Source organism: Mya arenaria, chromosome 3 (assembly GCF_026914265.1).
Source record: "Mya arenaria isolate MELC-2E11 chromosome 3, ASM2691426v1".
Taxonomy (NCBI): domain Eukaryota; kingdom Metazoa; phylum Mollusca; class Bivalvia; order Myida; family Myidae; genus Mya; species Mya arenaria.
The window spans coordinates 52726561-52752974 of NC_069124.1; the positions used below are offsets into that span (position 1 = coordinate 52726561).

At 34.0% G+C, this 26414-nt stretch overlaps 1 protein-coding gene across 3 annotated transcripts in view; it reads right to left on the minus strand.

Moving 5' to 3' along the window:
- LOC128228879 (coiled-coil domain-containing protein 158-like) overlaps positions 1-25799 on the minus strand; it is a 37689-nt gene extending 11890 nt beyond the window's left edge. For 2 of the 3 annotated variants that reach the window (XM_052940417.1, XM_052940415.1), the window contains exons 1-22: positions 25463-25799; positions 24541-24605; positions 24128-24216; positions 23734-23982; positions 23336-23405; positions 22911-23020; positions 21033-21123; positions 20236-20472; positions 19588-19664; positions 18972-19001; positions 18488-18598; positions 16748-16862; positions 16306-16425; positions 15514-15711; positions 14506-15194; positions 13888-13997; positions 13358-13536; positions 12398-12556; positions 11827-11850; positions 2919-3011; positions 984-1148; positions 105-340 (exon numbers count right to left, since the gene is read on the minus strand). In XM_052940417.1, coding sequence (XP_052796377.1) covers positions 105-340; positions 984-1148; positions 2919-3011; positions 11827-11850; positions 12398-12556; positions 13358-13536; positions 13888-13997; positions 14506-15194; positions 15514-15711; positions 16306-16425; positions 16748-16862; positions 18488-18598; positions 18972-19001; positions 19588-19664; positions 20236-20472; positions 21033-21123; positions 22911-23020; positions 23336-23405; positions 23734-23982; positions 24128-24216; positions 24541-24605; positions 25463-25637 — 3392 coding nt within the window. In that variant the 5' untranslated portion in view covers positions 25638-25799. The remainder of the gene's footprint in view (positions 1-104; positions 341-983; positions 1149-2918; positions 3012-11826; positions 11851-12397; positions 12557-13357; positions 13537-13887; positions 13998-14505; positions 15195-15513; positions 15712-16305; positions 16426-16747; positions 16863-18487; positions 18599-18971; positions 19002-19587; positions 19665-20235; positions 20473-21032; positions 21124-22910; positions 23021-23335; positions 23406-23733; positions 23983-24127; positions 24217-24540; positions 24606-25462) is intronic. The other variant, XM_052940416.1, reaches the window with a different exon arrangement.
- Positions 25800-26414: the final 615 nt, after the last annotated feature.

Consider the following 26414-nt stretch of genomic DNA (forward strand, 5'->3'; position numbering starts at 1 on the left):
ACTAATTGTAAAATGCATTTAACTACGGTAATTATTCTGACACACATCACTGACAGATGATATAAGTCATCAACAGATTACTTTAATAGGCACAAATTAATTACCTGTAGTGTGAAAATGCAGGTTTCTTTTTCTCAAAAATTGGAAATTGTGACTTCCTAGGTTTGGGCTGAGGTTTTGAACGTTGTCTATTGCTGTCCCTTTCCGGTCTTTCTCTACTCTCTAATGAACATCTTTTTTCTTCTCTCGGGCTCTCCTTGGATTCAGTGATGATATTTCTCATTTCACTCAGGAGAATCCTCAATTCAGAACCTATTTCTTTGTAGTTTTCACTTGACTTCTGAAATCATTTTAATTTAAACAATAGATAAAAAATTTTATCTAAAATTATACATTTTGATTATGGTAATTAAACCAAACCTTTAGTAATGCAATTTCTCATATAAAAGGTCTTCGTGCATAAATTAGAGCTGTTGACAATTCTTCATGAAATTATATATCAAACTTGTCACATTTCACTTAATCACAGTCATCCAGAAATTATAAAAATTCTGCCTGTCCAGTGGATAGGCACGTTATTCTGCCTGTCCGGTAGACAGGCATGTTGTAAGTTTCAACCGGTCAGAGAAAATATTTGCCTGTCCGAACAAACATGTCATTAAAAAGTATACAAAAAGAATGAATATCAACTGGTTTCAATGCTTTCCTGATTAAATTGTCCAAAAAACATATACACACTACATAGACATGTCGTTTAGTAAAAATAAACACTTAGTCTCTCAAAAAATATTTCATATCCCCAGCTTTTAAAAAATTTCCAGTAAAAAAAGACTGTATCATGCCTTTATTTTGTGGTTAAAGGTTACTCTCCTATTTGATAATTAATGTTTGATAATAGCATTTCAAACAAAACCTTCTTTTCCAGTGTTTTGTCACTAGATGAATTCATGTTGGGAAAATAGCAAACACCTATTACACTTTACCTGTGCCTGAAGTCTATCGTCCTGTGCAAGTTTTTCTGGCCTGTCATCCCTATCAGACTGAGGTAAAGTTGAACGCTGGGATTGAGGTATACTGGTTCCAGGTCTGACTGAGGTCTGGGTCTCACCAACATCCTTTTGCTGGGTCAAAGCCTTCTGAGCTGCTTCCTGTAAGAGATGAATGCAATCTATATCACATGTGATCTATTTAGTGCCATCTTACAAATATATTGTTTTATAAACAAAAGAACATAATAAGAGCAATTTATTTTACATCTCTGTAACATTGGTGTATACCATGTGACAAATTGCTATGTCTGAAGGCAACATTTTGCTTCGGATGAAGACTTTAAACAAAGATCACTTCACTTTTTCTTCACCATTTTAAATGAAACATAGCGTAGTTATGCCGCTTACAAAGCCCCACCTTCAGTCTTTTAGCAGGGTTTGATTGAGAGTTAAGTTTCTTAAAGCACTTCTACAAACTTTTTCACAATATGGCCGTCTAGCGGAGCACTGTCAACACATTAGTTTGGAAACCGGTTTGTCGAAATGTTGGATGAAACTAATGACCTTATCAAATTTCGGTAATGAAACAAATACAGGGGGCTCTTTAAGCTTTTTAGACTGCCCTTTGTTTCATTTAAAATGTTGTAGTAAAAGAAAAGTTATCTTCTTTTTAAATTTTCACTTTAAGCAAAATGTTGCTTTATGACATAGCATATATGACGTAATTTATCATGTAGAATACACACACAAGAAATCTCACCACACAAAACCTTAAACCATGTATGCATGCATCCTACAAATATTGCACCTGAAATGAATGCTAAGAGCATCTACTTTCAGTTGACCAAAGAATGGGTATAACACACAACCATATGAGCCAGAAGATTAGACTTGTTACATATTTGTTTGATGTGAATATATTAAATGGTTTTGACCACATTAAAGATTTTTCCATGAATCAAACAGCTACAATAACAAGACAAAAAGCTACATAAACATCAATATGAATAATCTTTTTATCATCAAATTACAAATATTGGCTTTCTTGAAACAACAATGAAAAGCAAAACCGTGAGGCAGTTTTTCTAACCATTCATACAGATAGATTTTTATAGCGGCAATAATTAATGATATTTGAGCAGATTGTAAACTGATTGCTGTCATCAGCAACATAATCAGGACCATTAAAAAGAATGTAATTATGTACTGGTATCACGATTATCACTCTGAAATGCTATATTATGGGAAATCTAGTGCAACATTGTCACTTGTGTAAGCCAATAGCTAGCTGTATTACCTGAGGTCAGAAAATGAATGTGTACCATTACAATAGGGTCATAATAATGTTTTTCTGGCTTCCTGTGTGTAAGTAAATTCAGATACAAGACCAAGCACCTCAGATACAAGACCAAGCACCGCCAATACCTGATACATGTCTCATCAGGATAATCTTTTCAGGGGTATAGCTGGACCCAAATTTTGATGTGCAGGCATCAAACAATGGATGTCCAGGGACATATGCCAGCCTCCTGAATGTTTTGATAACTTAAACTGCTTATAGTGTAGTATGTAGTGTATCCATAGACAAGAATAAAACAAAATCACAATACATGCAGGTCTGAATATTTTAGTAGTTTTGTTCTTTCTTTATTGGAAATGGCAAGCAAAATGATGTGCAGGCCAAGACTTTTTGGTCTCGTGGAAACTATGTCACTGTTTACATCATAGCTAAGTGAATGGCTTATTGAAACAATGTTCTTCCAAAGGCACCATCATCTGTGACTTACAACCTGTGTGTATGTTTCACCCTGTTCATTTCCTGCTCAAAAAACTTCATTTAAACATCGGTCCTGTTTGTATTTCAGCAAACAGAATGGCTCATTTTAAGTAGTTGTTTTTCCTCGGACAATATGGAACACTTATAGTTACCTTGACCTCCAGCCTGTGTGCCAGCTTCATCCTGGTCATTTCCTGTTCAAACATCTCAACCTGGGCCTGGGTTGTGGCATTCCGTAGAGTGGCCTGAAACATAGAATAGCCTTTATTGTCAAATATGAAACATTGAACACTATGAATATCTCAAGATAAATTAGAAGATAAATCGGAAGAAAAACAGGTTTTTTTTATTGAAAACTGAGAAAGGACCAATAATTGAAAGTTTTGGGTTTGATATAGACATTTAAGTATAATTACTGGATTCCAAAATTTCTATGTAACATGAATCTAGTATTGACAATATTTAATCACATAACTTAGAATTCAGTTTCTTCAGAAAGTAAATATGGTATATTCAGGATGTTATAAATCAATTTTAAAGTACAGAACATAGCAAGAAAATGTCAGGAAATATCTCCCATTTCACAAAATACTTCTGTTAGAAATGCAGCTGAGCAGTTTCAACATTTAAAGCCATCAGAACTTAACTATACTAAATAACCAAAACAAATCGAGTTTGTTAAATATAAAGTCTACCGCAATAATGTTAATCACACAAAACATCCATGAAGCAGACAATCAAGACATTAAGTCTTAGACATCAATTTGATTGTTTTTTATTTTCCATCACAAGTTTCCATTCTTATTTCATGGAAACCTATTATCATATCTTACAAATCTTATTCCTGGAATTAATTTGTCTCTTAAAGTATCATGAAAGAAAATTGTTTGTTTTGCAGAATGAACTTTAAGACCATCACAATAGTTGTATAATTAAAGGTCTTCTACTCCCACCTGATTTTCATTAGACATACACAGGTCGTTTTTCACATCACATAAAATGAGATTTAAGAAGTATTTCTGCTCTTTTAATTCCTGAAGGTACATTTTTTATAACACAAGTTTTTAATCCAATGCAAACTCTGTTGTTTTTTTATAACTTGATCACCGGAGTTATTACCAATTATAAGACTGAGTAAACATTATCTCCCTTATAATAAGATGCATAACTCTATTAATAAATAAGTTTGATAAAAACAAAATGATATTGAATACAAGTTGAACCCATATACCCTACAATTGGTACAATGACCGTACGGCCCATCCCCAATATGCACCACACTCTTAAATTTTGCAACCCAGATTGACCAACCATATGACCAAGTTAGTCGAAATATGATATTACGCAAAATTAAAGAAAAACACCATACAGCATTGTCTTTTAGTCTTGTCTACATTAACTTTCAATTTTGGCATTATATATCTTCTGCAAATTTGGGCGGTATTGTCTGCCAACCTGGGCTGTATGATGTTTGGTGCCATTCCCTTCAAATCCACCTTTTATAAAAAAAAGTTGCCATTGGAAATAAAATCTATGTGTGAAACTAAAGAGTATCAACTTGATGTTGCCACTGCTTCATCTATTCATGTAGTTTTACTTTAATTAAATGATCCAAGGTACAGCTGATTATCAAGAAATATTAACATTGAATTTCGAAATTGATTTTTGAACATTGCCATTCATTTTGCACTAACCAGTCAACCTTCATGACCTCTGTAGGCGGAGTTTTGCAAGAAAGACCAGAGTCATGCATATATAAAACACGAAATAAAAAAGCTCAATACTTTTTTAATTAACTTAATTAACTTAAAAAACATAAACATTATTTCCACAAAACATAAAGTAATGATAAAAAGGGGAGAATGTAAATATAAGGATTGATTCTTATTTTTTGTTCATTCAAGCAGTATCAACACTGCCATGATTCTGAAAATTAAGGTTTGCTTTAAGATTAAGAACCAATCCTCAAATGATTTGTAATTAATCAGAGAAAATGAAAAAACAATTGCTAATTCTGTCAAATTAGAGTTTGCTTTAAGATTAAGAACCAATCCTCAAATGATTTGTAATTAATCAGAGAAAATGAAAAAACAAGAGGGCCATGATGGCCCTAAATTGCTCACCTGAGTAAAAGAGTTTAACTTTTGTAATCAATATAGCTTGATATTTGTTCTCAGAGAATATTGAACAAGGGGTTCATGCGAAGAAAATGTTAAGTTTTACTAATTTTAGCTCTGGTGGTCCTTAAAAGGGGCCAAACAAAATTATTTGAAAAGACCTGACAGAGGCCCAATATTGCTAGGATGCTTCAGACTTGAAGATCCATCAAGCAGTTAATAAGATCAATTTGTTTGTGACCCCTAAAAGGGGCCAAACAAAACCATTTGAACAAAGTTGAGAGAGGACCATGTAAGGATGCTACATATCAAGTATGGAGTCATTCTGACCTTTACTTTCAGAGGAAAAGATGTTTAAGTGACAAGACAATGTAAAAACAAATGACCCCTGAGCAAGGCCAATTTGACCCCGGGACAATAATTTGAATACCTTTGGTGTAGGTCCACTAGGTAACACTATATACCAAATATGAAAGCTCTAGGTCTTATATTTTGGAGAAAAGGATTTTTAAAGTTTTATTATATATTAGACTATATAAAAAACAAATAACTTTCAGGGCAGGGCCAATTTTGACCCTGTGGCAATAATTTGAACAACTTTGATAGAGGTCCACAAGATGATGTTGTATACCAAATATCTAACCTCCTGGCCTTACGGTTCTGGAGAAGAATATTTTTAAAGATTTACTATATAACACTACGTAAAAACAAGGACCCCCTAGGCGGGGTCAATTTTGACCCTGTGGCAATAATTTGAACAAATTTGGTAGAGGTCCGCTAGATGATGCTGTATACCAAATATCTAAGCCCTGGGCCTTACAGTTTCGGAGAAGAAGATTTTTAAAGATTTACTATATAACACTATGTAATAAAACTAGTGACCCCTGGGGCGGGGCCATTTTTGACCCCAGGAGAATAATTTGAACAAATTTTGTAGAGGACCACTACATGATGACACATACCAATTTTCAAGGTTCTAGGCCTTGTGGTTTTTGAGAAGAAGATTAAAGTTTTCCCTATATAAGTCTATGTAAAATAAGTGACCCCCGGGGCGGGGCCATTTTTGACTCCAGGGGGATAGTTTTAACAATTTTGGTAGAGGACCACTAGATGATGCTATATACCAAATATTAAGGCTCTAGGCCTTGTGGTTTTGGAGAAGAAGATTTTTAAAAAATTTCCTTTCCGTTGCCATGGCAACCAGAGTTCTGCATTGAATTCAATTCTTTGAACAATTTTCAAAGGGGACCACCCAAGGAACATTCCTGTGAAGTTTGCATAAAATTGGCTAAGCGGTTTATGAGGAGATGTCGTTTAAAGTAAAAGTTTACGGACGGACGGACGCCGGACAAATTGTGATCACAAAACATCACCTTGTCACTAGGTGACAGGTGAGCTAAAAACAAAAACAATTGCTAAGTCTGTCAAATTAGAACTGATTTTTTCTTTTATAAAAATCATCAATCTTAAACAGAATGATATAAAAATTATGGAAAAAAGTGAATAATCTGTGAAATTTAAAAGAAGTCACACATGGCAAATTCTGGAAAAAGGAGAATAGAGCTAATAAAAAATGACATTGATAATTTTTAGTTGATTTTATACCCAATTTGTTACTATATATATATATATATATCTCAGCAACCCATGCCATAGGTATTTGAAACAGTCAATTGTATGGTCATTCTAAACAAAAACATTGATTTACTATTAGTTGTTTGGACAATGAACATTTACATAGACACAGAAGCAAAGGCAAAATCGTAACATCCCATTAAAGCAATTCTTTTCAACACAAACCCTGTTACCTTGTCTTTACCAACTTTCTTAAGCATTTTGTCCAATGCCCCAAACTGTTAAATTCAAGCAAACACATTAGACCATCTCCATAATGTCCATCATAATATATATATTATTACAGTGCAGTTATTAAAGGTAAACATATACTTTATATCATTTATATATTTACACCTCAACTTCCATTCCTTAAATGTACGGTCTTTCCGCAATTGTAAATATTTTCCGATGAACACAACATCTTGGCGTATGTTCGGATCACATTTTTCTTGTTATTCTTTGTGACAACAGGCCATGAAAAACTAACAATCAACATGTTATAAAGAGTTAATTTAAGATTTGTTAAATGTTTTGTTGTCATAAGAGTTTCAATTTAATGTTAAGAAGTGTTTTGAAGTGATTAAAATTTCCCACCGTTATTGTGACGTCATATGATAAACTGTTTCCTGATACAGTTGGGTCATCTACTTACAGGATAGCGAAGAAAGAATGACTGTAAGGTTTTCTTTAATGAAACTAGTACTCCACGAGTCAGATGTGTCGCCTGACAAATTATTTACTGTCAACATAATAGCTGTTAGATTGGCATTTTATTCAATATAGACAATGATGTTGCCATTTAATTTTCAAGTGTAGGTGGCATTTGAACTGAAGGTAACAACATTAAGCCGGACAAAAATTAACAACGAAAATTAACAAAGGGCAATTATAGTTAACGATATATGCCCCTTACAAAAATTGAGCTTGAAAATTAACAAAGGGCAATAACTCTAAATATATAGATGCAAGAATTACGGTTCTTGTGCACTGCAGTTGCCCTCCATGAGATCTATCAAGCTATGAAGTTTCAAGTTGATACCTCTTCTTTAAGATATGCCCTGGACAAAACTTTAAGCATGAAAATTAACAAAGGGCAATTACTCTAAAACTAAGTAGGCAAGAGTTACTGTTATTGTACACTGCACTTGCCCTCCATGAGATTTATCTACATATGATGTTTCTAGTTGATAACTCTTATATTCTGCAAGATATGCCCCGAACAAAAATTTAAGCATTAAAATTATCAAAGGGCAATAACTCTGAAAATATGGAAGCAAAAGTAACAGTTCTTGTGCACTGCACTTGCCCCCAATTAGTTCTATCTACACATGAAATTTCAAGTTGATACCACTAATGGTTTATGAGATATGCCCCGGACAAGTGAAAAAGGGACGCGAACGCCACCAACATAAGTAATCCCTATATATTGCCTAGTCAGGCGACACAACTAAGTATTTTTTCTACAATTCTGGAAAGAAAATAGTGAACTATTTGTGTGAATATAAGTAATGAATTGCATGATTGATGTCATTATCGGGGATATGAACGCAGTTGGGCTGGTAAAAGTATGTGTTGAGACCTTCTGATACCGCACACTTTTACCAGCCCAACTGTGTTCAAATCCCGTTATGACATCAATTACGCAATTCATTCCTTCATTGAAGAATGCTGAAGATGAAAAACAAGGGATTTGGTCCTAGCTTTAGTTGCTAAGGAGTAGAGCCGTTAGCTTATATGATTCAAATATTGCAAATGGATGAAGCCAAGACATCATCTAATTTTATAAAATATAGCTTTTACAACCATATCATATTACACTATAATTTAATTGTACAGAAATAATTATTAAAACTATCCCTTCTATATATTTTTTTCCAAATAACTTGTAAATATACATCTGATAACATAAACCAATTATTTTAATAAGCTGAAATTTTCAAATTGATAATTTGATTATATTTGAGTACTAATGGCCTGTGAATATACTGTCATTTTGTTTTTTTCTCTCTTATTAAATCATTGTTAGCGAAAAATGGAAAACAAACATATATCAATAATTATTTAATCTCTTTTTTTTATGATGATGATGATGATGATGGTGATGGTGGTGGTGGTGGTTGTGGTGGTGGTGGTGATGATCAGATGATGATGATGATAATGATGGTGATGACGACGACAATGACGATGATGATGATGATGGTGATGACGACAACAATGACGATGATGATGATGGTGATGTTGCCTAGCTGTGTCAAGATTTGAAGTTCCATTTTGTAAAAGGCAGAACTAATTACTCTCAGTAAAGTTGATTACCAGGACAGTAAAGTTGATTGATTACTCACCCAACATCATCAATGGGAATTGTAAAGTACAAAATCTAATCCTTAAAATTCTGCTTCATTTCAAAAACCAAAAAGGCATGAAAGGAAAATGAACAATTAAGATTTATTTTTTAAAGTACTTTAAATCGCACATGACTCATGAGTCTTGTAATTCAGCTTTTATTCCCCACCTTCAAAAATAATCAATGAACTAATTATGTGACTTTTTTCTGTACTTTAAAGAAACTTATGCCCGAAGCATGGTTTGGATTTAAAAGGTATACATTAGAATGTTCATTTTTTATACACATGTAAGGAATTTAAACAAAGTGTGAACGACGAATCAACAAAAATGCTACACTGAAAGATCTTAAGTTGTATATAATTATCATTTTTTATTTTTTTCTGTGGAATTGGAACTAAAATTGTTTTATGTAATTAGTAATCTGATTTCTGGTATGCAGCATGTTGCATTTGCATTTCAAAAGAAAAGTATGATTCAAAATCGTCAGGGTGTCTGGTTTTTATTTCACCTAAGAATACATTTGAGGTTCAAAGACCTTTAGGAGAGTTGAAGGGATTAGGCACCAGATAGTCCCAAAATCAGAAAATACAGTATTTCCTCTAAAAAAAGGCTAAATTTGTCAATATCATCTAATACGATTACTGAGATATGCATGGAAGAGACCCATTGCCAGTAAATTTCGAAATGGAAAAATACACAAAACTTGAGAAATGCATGTGCCCTAAGTGATATGATGCATCAGTAAGTAAGATTCAATGCATTGTGCATTTTTTACTGTTTTTTTTCTTTCCTTTCTTGCAATGGTATCCTCTGATGTCTAGTCTCTTTAAGGGGAAACTTGAGTATTCTGGGACAGTATTAAAAAAGCATCATAAGTCATTTCCTAATTTAAGTTGATTTCTTAAAACTTTTCATAGTCAAGTTACAAGAAATGTTTAAGTGTTTCTTAAATTAAAGTATGTTGTTTTTTTCAATAAGGTCAATGAAAATAATGTATATATTTGAAATTCTTTATTTTTTATTTCATATTACAAGGTTCACATGTTGAAATGATGATTGTTTTTCATTTTATTTTAAGTGAGTTTTTAATGAAGTGCCATAACTCTGAAGTTACTGATGATTAAACCGTATCGAAAAATTCAGCCAATTCACATTTGGTGATGAGCAGACAAAAATTTCTCAAGTTAATATGAGTTAATATGGGTGTATAAAAAGGCAAGAAGGAATATTTAATGGAGTTTTTTTAATAAACACCTGGTTTATAATCTTAACTTTGAGCCTGATGAACTGTTCCTCATAGAATGCATAATATGACTTTAATGTAAATTAAAGTTAGCATGAAACCATAACAGAGATAATTGCACTGCAAAATTAATGGCAACCAATTTGCCAAACCAAACGTTATTGGATAATATGCAAGTTCCTTAATTTTCAACCTGATAATTTCTTTTCCCACAGAGTTTATTACACAGTAACACCATTTAAAAACTTTTAAATCCATTTTCAGAGAACTGAAACCTTTCATATCGAATTTGAAATCCATTAGGAAGGGTTTAAAAAACATTTAGGCAGTCTGTAAAAGTTTTATTACATTCGTTGTTTTTTTCCTTTCAACAGTTAAATTTATTTAAAGCTTTCCAGAATATAAGACTAATGGGAAAATCAGCTAAAAAAGCTGAAATGCATGTAAATGTACATAGTTCAACAAAGCTAAGGCTCGCCTAGGTTTAACAAAGTTATGGTGGCGCTCCATTGCTCACCAAAAGTATGGTGGTGCTACAAGGCTCGCTTAAGTTAGGTCAACACAGTTTTTGTGGCACTGCATGGCTCTATAAAGTGAACAGAGCTTTGGTGAAACTACATGGATCACGAGGTATCTCAGAAGTTACTTTAACCATTATATATTTTACAACAATTGTGAAGGAAGCTATGATAGCTTATACTAAATCACTCTCGTTGGCACGATGTAACGCGAGAGTGTGGTCTTGTGTTGTATGGGAAACTGGAGTACCCGGAGAAAAACCACTTGTCCGGCAAGGTATCTCAGAGGAATAGTGATGTTAAATGGCTCGCCTAGATATCTCAATTTGGTATCTCATTACAACTTTCACAAAGAGTGAAGGTCAATGTCACATTATTGAATTCATTAAACATTGCCAATAAGTATCTAATTGATAAGTATGCTTGTACTAATTTAGCAGACATACGTTTATCAAAGAATATCCCTTAAGGTTAATGTCTGTAATACTTTTGGTGCTTGAATTTCTCCACAAAGCTTTTAAAAGGTCAAAGAATCTGATAAGCCTTTAAATGTTTGGCTATAGTGACATCTGAGAGTATTTTGCAACAGGATTCCTATTGCATTGATAGGTCATCAACAAGAACAATCTAGAGGGAATGCCAATGCCTGTCAGTTGGTGTTTTTTCTGTCAAACAATGGGCTGTTTCATTTGAATATCTGCTACAGTTTTTGAGTTACGGCCAAGATTTAAGTTTTAGCATGACAACAATGCTGAAAATGCCAACAATGACCATCAAAGCCATCAATATAGCTCCACATTTTAATTCGAAAAAAACAACAAGAGACAGACTGAAAATTGCTGTATTTCATTCAAGACCTTGTTTCTGGTATCTAGGCCACAAATATTCCTTGACATTTAAAATGTAGTTCACTATCTCTCATTATAATTCTATCATTATTGGCTATGCTGCTTTTCACATAAAACATCAAATAATTTCAGACACAGCTTTATGTATCCTCCTGAGCAATATTAAAGATTAAAGCTTGTAACTTGGTATGTTTCAGTGGTTTGATATTAGTATAACATTTGTTATTGGCTACATGTAATACAGTACATTACTTTTCAAATGACACACAAAAATCCTTTACCGAATGGGCTACATAAACCCTTACAAAAGTTATAAATGTAATATGATTGCCTCTATTAAGAGCTATACCATGCACCATCTTCATACTTACTTCTTTTTTTCTCTCATGAATAAGCTAGAATTACCATGGAAGCGATTGTCACATTTAATTTGCACACGGCATTCAAACAGAATCTATAGATAGTCTAATTGCTTTTTTGCAGCTGCGCTTTTTAGAAGTGATCTAAAAACAACCTCTGTCAAAAGGTGATATACTAAAGCCCTATGACATCACCATTTCAAGCATTCTCAAGTTTTATACTAAAAATACTAGCAAAACTACAGGTATGTGATTCCAATTTTTAAAATTTATTTTCAAATGAAATATTTTTTTCTGATAGGAACAGAAAACAAATGATGAAATATATGAATTATGTTCATATATTTAGATTTTCATAAAATAAATCACTCTAAGAAACTATCATAAACTGTTTCTTACAAATGTCACTTAAATATCATTACACTGTCACTGCTTTTATAAAGCTGGCAAGATATTTTAGGACAAAAAATACATAAGAGATCTGTACTAACAAGCAAGAGATGTATGTGAATAACAGGGCAAGACCTTTAAAGGTTAATAACCCCATAATATATTGCTCTTTAAGGTCAGAAAGTAACCATACCTTCTCCAGAGAGGACTCAAGTTTTCCGAGCTGTGACTTGAGCTCCGATGTGCGGCTATTGCTGGTCTCCAGCTCAACCATAAGCTGCTGATTCTGGACTAGAGCTTTATTGAGGCTTGACTTCAGTTTATCTTTGTCACTATCTAGTCCTCCTTTTTCCTGCAGTTCACAAATAAAATGTCAGCAAACTGTCAATTATGATATTTTGTGGTCAATTAGCAGTAACTTCTGTGGCCAATTAGCAGTAACTTTTGTGATCAGTAATAGCTTTTGTTGCAGTAATTTGAAACTATATCAAGTAATGCAAGTAATGGAGCGATAAAAATGGTATAATTGCAATGGTACGAGAAAATTAAAGTAATCAATTTGGTAGGCAGATCAATCACAAGCACAAAGTACATATGAGTTTGAATATAGCAGTTTTGGTTTGTGAGGAACTGTTCCTTCACTGTTATGATAAGTGCATCTATGTTATCCGCTTAGGAGGTATTCTATTTCCAACAGTAATTTAGACACACTGAATGATCCTAAGTGCTAGGAACTAAAACCTACACTGTGAATGAGGTCATTTATATAAAATGCCAAACAAAATATTTCAACGAGTAGAAACCATACAATATTTTGAGTATGACTCATGAATTAATTGTGATAACAATATGAATAAGACAATTTATTGGTAAATGTCTCAGAAAAAAAAGTAATTGTAGACTCCAATCACGCAGTAAATATTCCTCCTGAAAAACAAGAGGGCCAAGATGGCTCTTAATCACTAACAAGAGTTTAAGTTTTATAACTTGGAATTAGTTGGAGATTTTATACTATAAACATTTTTGTTATTCTGTTTTCCTACATAAGTCTATATAAATATATGGTTTGTTTTGTGCTCTAACTGTTTATTTAGACATGTATTCATGAAATAAACAGTAGAAGAAATGATGACTTGCAATTAAAGACTAAAACCTTGAGAATGGCATCTAGCTGATCCTGGTACCAGCTGATCTTGGACTGTAGTGTGTCAACGAGGCTGCGTTTGGCTGTCACTTCCTTTTGCATCTTGTCGGCCATTTTGACTGCGGTGTTGTCCACGGACTCACGTTTTCTCAAGGCCTTCTGGGCCATTGCCAGATCCTGCTCTGTCGCTGAAAATTTAAAGATGTTGGCATAATGACAAGCAGGGTCCACATTATTTTTTCAATTTTATTGGAAACGAAAACTATTTTATTTCAAGCTTTTTAGTGGTTTATGGACTAAAAAACAGGCAGTTTATCAAAATAAAATGTCACCCCTGACATTGATTCCATTTCACTGTGAGTATTGAACATAAATTCACAAAGCACTAAGCTTATACTTACAAAAGTAGCCATTGCCTTTCATATGTTAAACCCAATGTCTATCTTTCACACACCAGATAATCTTGCATCCTGGCATAAAATGTCCCCATTTGCCCAAAATTCTTAACACTCAAGTCAAGAGTCATAAAGACTACTCACATTTGAGTCTGTACTGCAGTTTGGCAATATTTCTCTCCAGGTTGTATTTCTGGCCCTCCAAGTTTTTCTTCAGCCCATCTCTTTCCTCAGTCAGGCCCACCACTTCATACCTGTGAACCATGTTCAAAGGTTAATTGGGTACAGGTTTATGTACTATATATTATATTGTGTGGGAGACTTCACAATCCCATGAAGAAGAATATAACATTTCATCAATGTTATCTTTTCACTACTTTGATCAATGAATTTCCTAAAACTGACAAATTTACAAAATATCTAAACAAAATCTTTTAAGACGTTGATAACCAAGCAAAACTTTTTTGTGTGCACACTGTATGAAATATTACAATTTATGAATGCTGTCAGGGCTCCCTGGTCCCTTTTACAGGGATAAATTAAAGGCCTCGAAAAGAAAGAGAAAACAATCTGAGATTACAGATATAAATTACACATTTGACTAAGACCTTAAAATAAACAATGTCTTTGTAACTATCTCCAAAAACTACAGTAATGCTATAATTTGATTATTAATGGTATCACTACAGTAGAGACCACTGTAATAGAACAGTGGCAATGATGGTCCTGCAGTGGCAGACCTAACCAAATAAGTCCACCCACCTGCTCTCCTTTAGCTCCTTAAATAGTGTCTCCTTCTCCTTCTGAATAATCGCCATCTCCTGGGTCCGTAGGTCAATTTCACCTGCCACACGTTGTCTCTCACCCTCCAGCTCTCGCAGACGTTTCTCCCTAATTTTCATTTTCTTTGCCATTGTGTCCTTACTTGATTTTAGCTCCTCCAGAATACTTGTTGTTTCTTGTAATTGATGTATTAAAACATCACGTTCTTCTCGAATGTTTTCATAGTTTCTTGAATTGGATTCTATCATAAGCTGAAGATTCTGAAGCTGTTCTTGTAAAACACTGACACTCTTTTCTTTCTCCTCAAGCTGTATAGTCAATCTTTCTTTCTGAGATTTCAGTTCCCCAGCCTCGTTATTTTTACCGTCCATAATGTTAAAATAATAATCTCTTTCTTGAGACATCCGATCGAAATCAGACGATTTAGCAGTGAGCATGTCGGTAAGGTGCTTTCTCTCAGCAACTGCAGCTTCTAACTGCACATTGAGAGTGTCAGCCTTGTCTGTAGCATCTCTAGCCTGTTGTCGAAGATCACGGTGATCCCCTCGTGTTGATTCCAGCTCATGGGAAACGCGGTTACATTTTTCACTGACCTCGCTCAGCTGTTGGGTTAGACTGCTGATTTTCTCCATGTGTCGTTCACGTTCTTGACGTTCAATCAGTGATACCTGGATTACATTATAAATATCGTACATAAATACACATTATTTACATGACATTTTTTATATTAAAAACTGAAAGTCAACAATTGTCAACGATGTTTTCATTAAACTTATTTGTAACAAGAAGCATGAATGTACCCTAAATTTTGCTAAAAAATCACTACTAAATAATTAATATCAAAGCCAGTTAATTATAACTATAAGTATGAATTTTTTACCATTCATACCATCCATAAATATACAACACATATGCAGATACATGTATGTACAAAATGATATTAAAAAAAAAGTTCATCATAAGTCTTTTTAAAAAGATGATCCTCACCTTCTCGGAAACTGTTGCATTACACTCCTGTTTGACAGAGGCGAGAGTTTTCTCGAGTCGCTCCACATCGCGTGTTTTTTCCTCAAGCCTGGCCTCCAACTGTGCCTGTTTTGTCCTAAGTTGACCCTCCCGTTCCCAGTACTTTCCAGAACCCTCCTTCTCAGTGTCAAGGTCACGGGTCAGACGGTTGATTGTCACCTGGTTGCAAGAGTTGTGATTGTTACATAAAATAGTTGAAAGAATGAGCATATTAGTAATAGCACTAGTACTTACTGAACCAAGGGCTGAACAATTTGAATCATGAAATTTTCATCAATCCCTGAATTTAACCAATTGGTAATCTCTTTTTTCATAAATCCCATCAATATAAGTAACTGGCTCTCTCTTTATTAATACATGCCCTCTAAAATATAAGCAATTGGCTTTCTCTTTATTCATAATTTCCCTTGATGTAAATGATTTACTATCCCATTATTCATAAATCCCCTTGATATAAGCCATTGGCTTTCTTCTTTTTTTTTTAAAAATCCCCTTTGGCTATCTCTTTCTTTTAAATTTTTTGTGTGAAATATTTTAATTGTATAAAAAATGTTTGAACAAATACTGTTTAAACAAAACAAAAGTTGATATCATTTCATTATAAAATTTGAAAAATCTGGACCAAGAGGAGATGACAAGATGTTTGACAAATGAAAAATGATTAAGGTGAAACATTTATTAAATTTGTCTTACTCCATTGTCCAATTTTATTCAAAAGAAATAGACATCTTCTACTATCCCACTCCAGCTCACCTGTAAATCAGCTACACGAGACTCCATACTGGCGTGATTCTTTGTCGCGTCGTCCCTCTCTGTCCTCAGTTTGGCCATCTCCTTCTCGGTGTTGTTCAGGGTTTGCTCCAGTGATTCCCGCTGTACATATGGAACATGACAATGATCAACAGTTTACTTACACATACTGTTCCAGGTTTATAATTATTTTAATTTTAACATATATAAATACTTATATAAAATTTAAATTTAAAGACAAGTTTAAACAAGATGGTAGAGGAGCAAATACCACATTCAATGTTTCCTTTAGTCAAACTTACCTTGAACGTTTTCTGAGTTATGACTGTAGATAAAGATTTTAAAACAAAACCAAGCCATCAAAATACAACTTTTTTTTCCTCTGACAGACAGACAAGCCCATAATAGAGCTCCACAGGATTTCTGAAAAAACTGTTTAGAATACCTTCGAGGCATATTTATCCCGCTCTTCATGGAGCTCCTCACGCAGATGTTTGATCTTATTCTCCAGCTCTGTAACACTTTCTTCTCGCAGCTTCAACTGTTGCTGGTGCTGCTCTCTGGAAAAAGGAATAATTGACCTCAGGTAGGTGAAATGCACTAAAATTGCTGTGTATGCATGAAATACTGAGAGGTGCTTTCTTTACAATAGTCATTAAAAAACATAACAAGAGCTGTCACAGAGACAGCGCGCTCGACTATTCCGCCTCTTTTCAGTGTATGGATTGAAAAGTTTTGGCGAAATATGCATGGATCACTGTTAGATAAGATTTCAATGCAATACATGATGTGCTGAGATATTAACATAAATGTGGTTACATGGAAAATTTCAACCAGAATTTTTAAATCTAATAGTAAAGGGCCATTATTTGCAAAGTACAGTTATCTATCTTGGTTATTCAATTATGTTGGGTGGTTGAATACCATTGTATAAAGTCTCAAGGCAATACATCAAGTAGTTGCTTAGATTTTATCCTATGTGTGCTAACATGCAAGACCTTAACCAGAATTTCTAAGTCGCATAAGAAAGGGGCAAAAATTATATAATATGAAAGATAAGAGCCTGTGTGTAAAGTTCCAATGCAATACATGATGTATTTGCTGAAGCATTGACTTAAAAGTGGTTACATGCAAAACCTTAACCAGAATTTCTATGTTGAATAAAAAAGGGGCCATTATTTGAATTTAATGCAAACAAGAGTTATCTTACTTGGTTATTTAATTAGATTGGATGGTTGAGTACCATTTTCTAAAGCCTCAATGCAATTCATCCAGTAGTTGCTGAGATATTAACCTATGTGTGCTTACATGCAAAACCTTAACCAGAATTTCTGAGTCGAATAATAAAGGGCAATTATTTGCATTAAATGCAAACTAGAGTTATCTAACTTGGTAAATTAAGTAGGTTGGATGGTTGAGTACCATTATATAAAGTCTCAATGTAATACCTCAAATGGTTACTGAGATCTTAACCTATGCGTGCTTGCACGCAAAACCTTAACCAGAATTTCTAAGTCAAATAATAAAGGCCTATTATTTGCTTTAAATGCAAACTAGAGATATCTCACTTGGTTAGTTAAGTAGGTTGGATGGTTGAGTACCATCATATGAAGTCTCAATGCAATACCTCAAGTAATTGCTGAGATATTAACCTATGTGTGCTTGTACGCAAAACCTTAACCAACGTGTGATGATGACGCTTGGGTGAGTAGTATAGCTCTCCATATTCTTCGAATTGTCAAGCTAATAAAAATGTGGAACGATGCATGGATGGATGAATGGACAGGCCAACCTAGGGGTGTTTAGGGTGGAGTTCATTAGGGTTAGGAACTTATTTGGTTATAATTTTTTTTATTGAAAAAACACATACACATAATAGGTTGTTGCATATTTCCGGACGGACAGACTGGTCGATTACTATAGGGCACCCTCAAATGTTTTGAGGGCCCATAATAAACTAGACAACCAGTAGGAGGAAAAATTACTTTCATATATGTCAAGCGTACATACCTAAAAGTAATATTACCTCTTTTTTACCTGAAAATTGCTTTTTGTATGTACCGGTACGCTTGACAAACTAAAGAGGGCAATAGCAAGCACCTGTCAAAAACAATTGCACTTAAAAATTATGGAATTTTGAATCCCATTTGAACTCATGTCTTTTTGAATTAGTAATACAACATACTGTATAGTAGAGAGCTGTGACTCCAGTGAGGAGGCTTGTTTACGGGCATTGTTGGCTCTCTCGTTGGCCATCTGTATCTGACGCTCATGTTCTGCTGTCATCTGGGTGATCCTGGTGAAAGATGTATAGAACATACAATATACATTTCACAATAAAACATGGGTCAATTATTTATTTTCAATAATAACTATGATTACTATCAAGAGAATAAAGAGGCTATAATTTTTGTCCCAAATTACAAAACTAACAACACATACTATAGGGTTAAGAATATGCAACAATGTACAACAATATACTGTTAAACAAATAAATCACACTATCCTGCCTAACACTTTAACTGAAACACACATTAATATAAGAAGCAATTTACTGCAATTGGTATCATTAATAATTCAAGCCACAGAGTTACACATGCATGTATCATAGCTATGTATTAGTTGCACTGACTTCAGGTGTTATGAACATATTATCAAACAAAAAGTACCTCCTGCATAATGACAAAGTTTCATCATCACTGAAATCATACAACATACATAACACTGTGCAGCTTTACTTTATGTGACTGACTCACTCACACAGTTGGGGTGTTAGCTGCCAGGTTCAACCCCGGAATGTGTCATACCGAAAGATGTTAAAAATTGGTACCAGTAGCATTCTTTCTGGCCCTTTGCATAAGACTGTTGAACTGGGAAATTTGTAGTACTTTGAAAGTATAAAACCCATGAAAGTTGTCTCCCTTGTATCAGTAATTTACATTGAGCATTAATAAAGAACCAAGCGGTCTCTTTGAAAAGAGCTAGAATGTCGCATCCATAGCTCCTAATATATAGATGTGCAGTCACTACCATCTCATGGCATTAAAAAAACACATTCACAGCAGGGTCAAACCAAATGCAGCCAATGTGCGTGGGTAGACCTTCATAAACTCTAAGAAACAACAAACGTTGCTAACTGATGCTTGAGTAAATACTAGATCTCTAGTTTTGGCATTTGTGGTGACTGCTAATCTTTGAATATAATACAGCAATAAGAAACTCTCAGAGGGTAGTTTTGTAACCAAAAACTTTTTTTAGTCTACAGAAGGCAAAACTGGCCCTTACTTGTGTTTATATTCAGTGGACATGGTGTGTTGGTCGCTGGTCTGGGTCTGTTTCAGTTCCTGTACTTCTCTATCCAACTGAAATTTACATGTAATACATAGGATATCATATACATACGGTAGGACTGCTTTAACCTGTTTCCATAATGACTTTGTAAACATACATGTTGTGATTGTTATGAAATAAAAATCATGTGATAACTAAAGTGTGATATTTACTTTATGGGTGACTATGTACAAAAATCACTGTTGTGAAACAAAAAAGGATTTTTATCATTGAAATCATGTATCAAATTGAAAAGCAAGTAATAAATTGAATTACACAAACACTTTATGTTTTTCTTACACTTGTAGTGTATTTGAACAGGAGCCCAATGCAGACCCCAGTGTTTGCCTGTTTTTGTCGCCAAAGATGTATTTTATAGTAGCCCACGTGACACATCTATGTACTTAGACTTTTAAATTCTTACAAACTAGGCATGGACACTTTGTAACACAAATAGCATAATGAATATTGCTTGCAGTACTGTAGTAGCTACCAAATTCTTTTGTAAGAGCTACCATAGACTTGAAAGCAATATAAAAACAACATTAATATGAATTTAATCATATCAGTGTTTGAAATCTTATAAATAAAGCCGACCTATACCTCCTCATTTTTAGCCTTCCGGATCTCCAAATCTTTCAGCATTTCCTGTATACATCTCTCAAGCGTGTGTACAAGCATGGCTGGTGCTTGCTGGGATGCAGGGTCTGACTCGAAGTACGCCCGACCCCTCCGGCGTTCTGCGTCAACGAGAATCATCCGTACCTGGCTCAGGGTGGTCTCTGATACAAAGTTCTCCCGAGAGTGGGCATCGGCCTTCTTTGAAGTGTCTGCCAGGGCCTGAGAGAGTGATCAATATTTATATCTAAATCATCTGTTTTTCAATGTTCATTGTAACAGGATAATAGAACAATATGAGTTATCAGTACAGCATTTTGATAGGAAAAGTTATATTCAGCTTGTGCAGATTTTTGCAAATTCAGATTTCAGGGAGCCAAAGCCAAGTGAAATCAAAACCTGAAAAAAATCCATGAGAGTCAAATTTGACCTCCTGAATAAAAAATGCAGGACTTATATTCCTTTGATCATACATCTTACTGTTTAAAATCATTAAGAAGATACGTAATTTACATCATTCTAACATATCGGAATGATACTTGTTATGACATGAAATTCAGCTGTGTTGCACTAGATAGAATACTGACAAATATATTGGCATACCTAATTGCTTGCAGATTTATGATGGGTATTTAATAAATTCAAATACTATGTTTAAGAGTGAACTTTAATCTTGCTTTCCCTTTTCATTTAATCACCACAATATTAATGGCTACATTTAAGGATTGTAATAAATGTCCATTTTAATAGCATGATATTTGCAAGTCTTCTATTCAAGTTACTTGTTCTTGTTGTTTTAATTTGGCCTGTAGATCCCTTATGATGGCACTCTGTTCAGCAATCTTTGTTTCCAGGGTCATACACTCTTTCTGACTGAAATATTAAATAGTCTTGTGTTTAACTTAAGATTCATGTATTTTAAATGTGCCTTTTTACTTCTACTTCCAATGCAAGGTTGTGTATCTAATTATATTACAAGATTGCATTTAATTACAAAGTTGATGATGTGTGTAAACATGGGGTAATCAAGATGATCAATACCCTCAATCTATCCCTTAGCATTTTCACAAAATCTATTTTTACTAAGCCAACTATTGTCAGTACTGAACAAATCATCAGTACCCTAGTAGTGGTTACATGGCAGTCTGAACTTTTTATTAGTTTTTTAATTCAATATTAATCTGACTCTTGTTAGAAAAAAACAGCCCTATGTCACTAAAACTCATAATACAAAATGAATACAAGTTTCATGAAAAACAAGCAAAGTACAAAACACATTAACATAGACTTAATGTTAGAATCAATCATCTACAAATCTTGACTAGTTCACACAAAACGAAACAAATATTAATGCCTACTTGGCTCCAAAAGTCTGTGGTTCTGCCATTCTGTCATAATGAACCATATGAAACAGCAATAATTTTATGTTCTGTATGCAAACAAACTTGTCAAAGTATGATCATAATTCCTTTTTGCAACGAAGAGATAGTCCATTTACACTGCCCCAAAAAGCGATTTCAAATCATAAGTTTTCAGCACTACAAAATGGTAATTTAAGGCTACAATTAAATTCATTATTGGCCAGCTGATGTGAAACCAATGCAAAATTAACATATAGTGGTCCTTAGTAGTACATTTAACGGTGAAACGTTAATAATACGCTCAATTTTTTTAATTTTGATAGTCGGCTTTCTTAATGTGTGCAGTAGATTGACAAGCTATAGGTGTAGCCTATGATTACGAATTCACATGGTGTATTTGGGATAAGCATAAGCCAGTCATTCAATGTTTGAGGACCTTCAAATGCTAAGATTGGAAATAGTAGTAATATTTGATGTAAATTATCGTGAAATACTGAATACTACAAGACATCAGCGTCAAACTATTGTAAACAATACTCACACATTTCATTTGTATACTGTGTATCATGAATTCCAAATTTTATTTTAACCACAATTATTTTGATAGCCAATCAACTGGAAGAATTTATTTATCATCTAAGAACTATAGAGCAAACCCAAACATTTGTTGTTGTTTTTTAAAAAAGGGGCATAACTCAACGACAAATAATTTAAAAGCCAGTGTTATGGGCCTTGAAATAAATAAGTGTATTACCTTTGGCAACATGTGTACCAAGTTTCACTTGAATATCTTAAATGCTTTTCAGTTATGGCTAGTGTTGGGAATCGGTTGCAATTTTACTATCGATGATCGGTTCTACTCAAGTAACCGATTACAATCGGTTTTTAAAATACTAGATAGTACCTGAGTTGTAGTTTTATTCATGTACAGTATTAAACTCTTAATCATTATATGCATACCTTATGTCTATGATTGAAGTTATTAAGTGTTGTTGTATAAAAAATAGTTCATTTACTTGCTCATTGTGGCTTTCATCAGCCATTTTGTTAAAGATAACATCTGAACATTAATATATATATATTTTTTTTTTTGATAATCGATTATAACTAAATACTATCGATTGTCGCCGATTTCAGGCCCAACCAATCGATTTTCGATTATAATCGATCATCGGAACATCACTAGTTATGGCCAATTAAGTGTTTGCACCATGATGCCAGGGACGACACTAATGCTATGACTATACCTCTACTTATTTGATCTTAAAATAGCCATGATAAAAAGTTAGCACCACTTACCGAAGTTCTAGCATTGAGTCCCTGCTGGCCATGGTGTCATGTAGTTTGGCCTTCATGTCTTCTACTGTGAGTCGGAACTGGCGTTTCTGACTCTCTCCAGACTCACTGGACTGATAACACAAAAAGAATATAGTGTTCAACTACTGTAAAGCTATTTTAAATGTTCTATGCATGTGTACGTATATTTTAATAATCAGTTATGGAATTCATACCTTTATACATTATACACATAGGTGTAAATGGGAATATGTCCCTGTACTGGCTTTAAAGATTAAATATGAAGAACCATTTAGAAAACAGATAATGCAAATACATGACCACATAGCACACCATAAAAATCCTCTTTAGCTTAAAATCAAGGTATTATGAAAAGCTATTAGTAAGATCTATTCATGACCAATAAAAGCAATGATTCAAAGCCCTACCTCCATTAATCTTCTTCTCAAATCAGTAACTTGCTCCTGTGAATCTTTTAATGCCTTCTCTAGATGAGACCTACAAGTTCATTCAAATAAGAACTAAACGTTTCTAAGTATAAACTTTTTCTCCGTCGTTTTCAAGACAGAGCTTGACAGTGATAATTCTTTATTAAGCTTGTCATGATTGAGTGATATACAGTTATATATATCATACAAGTTCAACATTCCACATGTATGTACCATAAAGAAATACATAGCACAGAAAGCCTCAAATTCATAAACATGTATTATGTACTAATGTCTTTTATGCTAACGTTTGAGTGATAACAAAATTATTGATAGTTTTTAAGCTGAGTTATAGCCTTAGTAAACTAGAGAACAGATAAAAATTAAAAAAAACCTACGGTGGTCCATGGACCTCCATGCTTCCAAGAACTCCAGTTACGCTGGCAGGTCTTCTAGAGCTGAACAGTTCTGTTGAGGGAAGGGTTGAGAAGCCTGTCTTGGAAGGGCTACCAGGGAAGCCCATCTTTGAAGGGCTCCCAGGAATGTGAACTCCAGTACTTGCACGAGGCATGCCTGAGCTAAAACCATCTGACTGCAGTTGGGTATTTAGACGCTCTGTCTCCTTTCTCTGTTTTTCCAACTGCAACCTTAAATGAACACACACAATAATGATCTTTTACAGTCATCTCTATTAATTAAAACACCAGATTCATTAACCATTACAATAACATAACAAAAGTCAATCATAATGTAGCATGACGCTTGAGAATATGTACATGTCATTTCTGGTACCTGAGGTCGGAGATTGTCTTTTGCTCGCTGGAGTAATCAACAAGTGCTGACAGAGAGGATGGTGATGTGGAAGTGAACTTTGGAAGCTGCTGAAACATATAATGTACATGTATAAAAACGTTGCACTTTAATAATAACCATTGTTAAACAGTTTAATACACTGTACAGACTACAGTTAAACCCTTATTTGCACACACTAAATTAAATAGTACAAGCCATTCATAGTTCCTTCAAGTCTTCTCTTCAAATATTAAAATCACATAACTTTTTAAAGTAGGCCCTAGGGTACAGATGTTTTAAGGCTGATAAAGAAAAGAACTACACTAAACAGACAGCAACAGTTATCTTTTGTGTGCTTAATTCATTTTGTACATGTACATTTACATGTACGCTAAAAAACAATTCACATTTACCTCAGACTTTTCATTGCTGTTTGACATATTCAGATCTGTGAGTGCATTAAACATGGATGGTCCACCTGAAATGTTTAAAAAAATGCATTGACTACAACTCATTTTCCAAAAATATAACATCCTTAACACATATATTTTTAATCTAGACAAACACATGCTGTTTATATACAACTTTAAGTTAGGGTAAGACAGTTATGTTTCCTCTTATGGGCTCAAAAAGGATCGGGTTGGTAGGTAGTTTTGTGTTGGGGGGAAGGGGAATCCAGATGGGTTGAATGCTGCAAGCTGATGTCGAAACTATCGATTTGACTTTAGTTATCACTGGGAATAAGCTTAAGTAAACATTTAGCTTCTTGTTGGCAGCACAAGTTATCGCAATAAAATTCCATTGTGACACCATTTAAACTGGAAATGGAAGTCATCATCATTAAGCAATAAATTAAAGTATAGAACTCAAAATATTTTCGTCATCCACTTTTTATTTCCACAGCAGAAAAGAAAATACACCCAAGAACTTTTCAAGATTTTTTTCAGGCCTTAAATTTAAAGTTAAGCCATTGAATTTCTGCTGACTTACAATTTATAACATTCATTTAAACAGAGTTAAAAGAACATTTTTTTGGCTTTCGCACTTGTTTTATCACCATCAATGGTGTTATCTCACTTTGAAGTAAATGTATTGATCAAAACTGAAAATAAATTGATCAAAACAACTTGTAAGATGTATAAGTGCCACTCAAAAGTCGCAAAGACACAGTGATTTATCAACAGATAAGACACCTTCATGGGTTCTATATTTGTATTTGCCATGTATTGACAGTTTCAAGTACAATGATACACTAATCCGATGAAGTCATGTTTGCAAATAAAAACATGTCTGTGCATGCAATTTAATTGTAATTTCGAAAAGTTAAAAGGTTACCAATTCCTGAAGAGTCCGATCTCAGTTTGTTTCCTTCTGCTTCCAAGTTCCGAATTTGTTCGAGCAATTGCGCTGCCGACGGTGTTTTTCTTGAGGAATTCTGACGACCAGATTTCTGTGGGCTGAGTCCACCGGGTGGGGAAGTCGCAAATGAAAACCCTGCTGAAGAGGCCATTTCGTGGCAAATCGCAGACAAACAAAGAAATTATGAATAAGAAAAATAAAGTTACATACTTTTCATATACTGACACATCTTGTAACCATGTTTAAATCAAGAATATAGTTTATTAATTGTTTTGTTTACAATCCGATTGTTTATATCGTCCGCGGAAATAGATTCGCGCATGCGCGATTGAATGAGACAAAACGGAGATGTATAAAACGGTCGTGATCAAACACTGGATTACCTGCCCCACATGCGGGCAACACTCGCACCTAACACACCATTTCGTATTATTTTTACTGCCATGTGTGTGTGTTTAATTTTAGTGTACCGTAATCATAAATATAATAAATTTCAACTGGGACCAATATTTTAACATTATATCCTACGCTAAGAATTTACCTGTATCTTGTAAAACATTTCTGAAAATATTACTTTCTCAGGCAACTACTCAAGTAATTATATTTTGATATTCCACCGAAGTTCAACAAAATATAAAATATATGTGATATTTTCATAAATGTATGTACGCCATATTGCAGTATCATTGATTACCGTTCATGTATTTTTAAAAGGTTGTAAATTATACACGAGTTTTAATAACTTTTAATGTTATCTTGTAAAATGAGTTCAGATTGAGATTTTACTTGAGATTTTTTTGCGATATTTGGGCCAGATCTTAGCGGGAGTTTTAAATGCTGATCTGTACATACTTGAAAGAAATTTGTCATACTCCCCGGTACAGTTGCACACTAGTTTATACATCTATGAATTTTTGTTTATTTATTG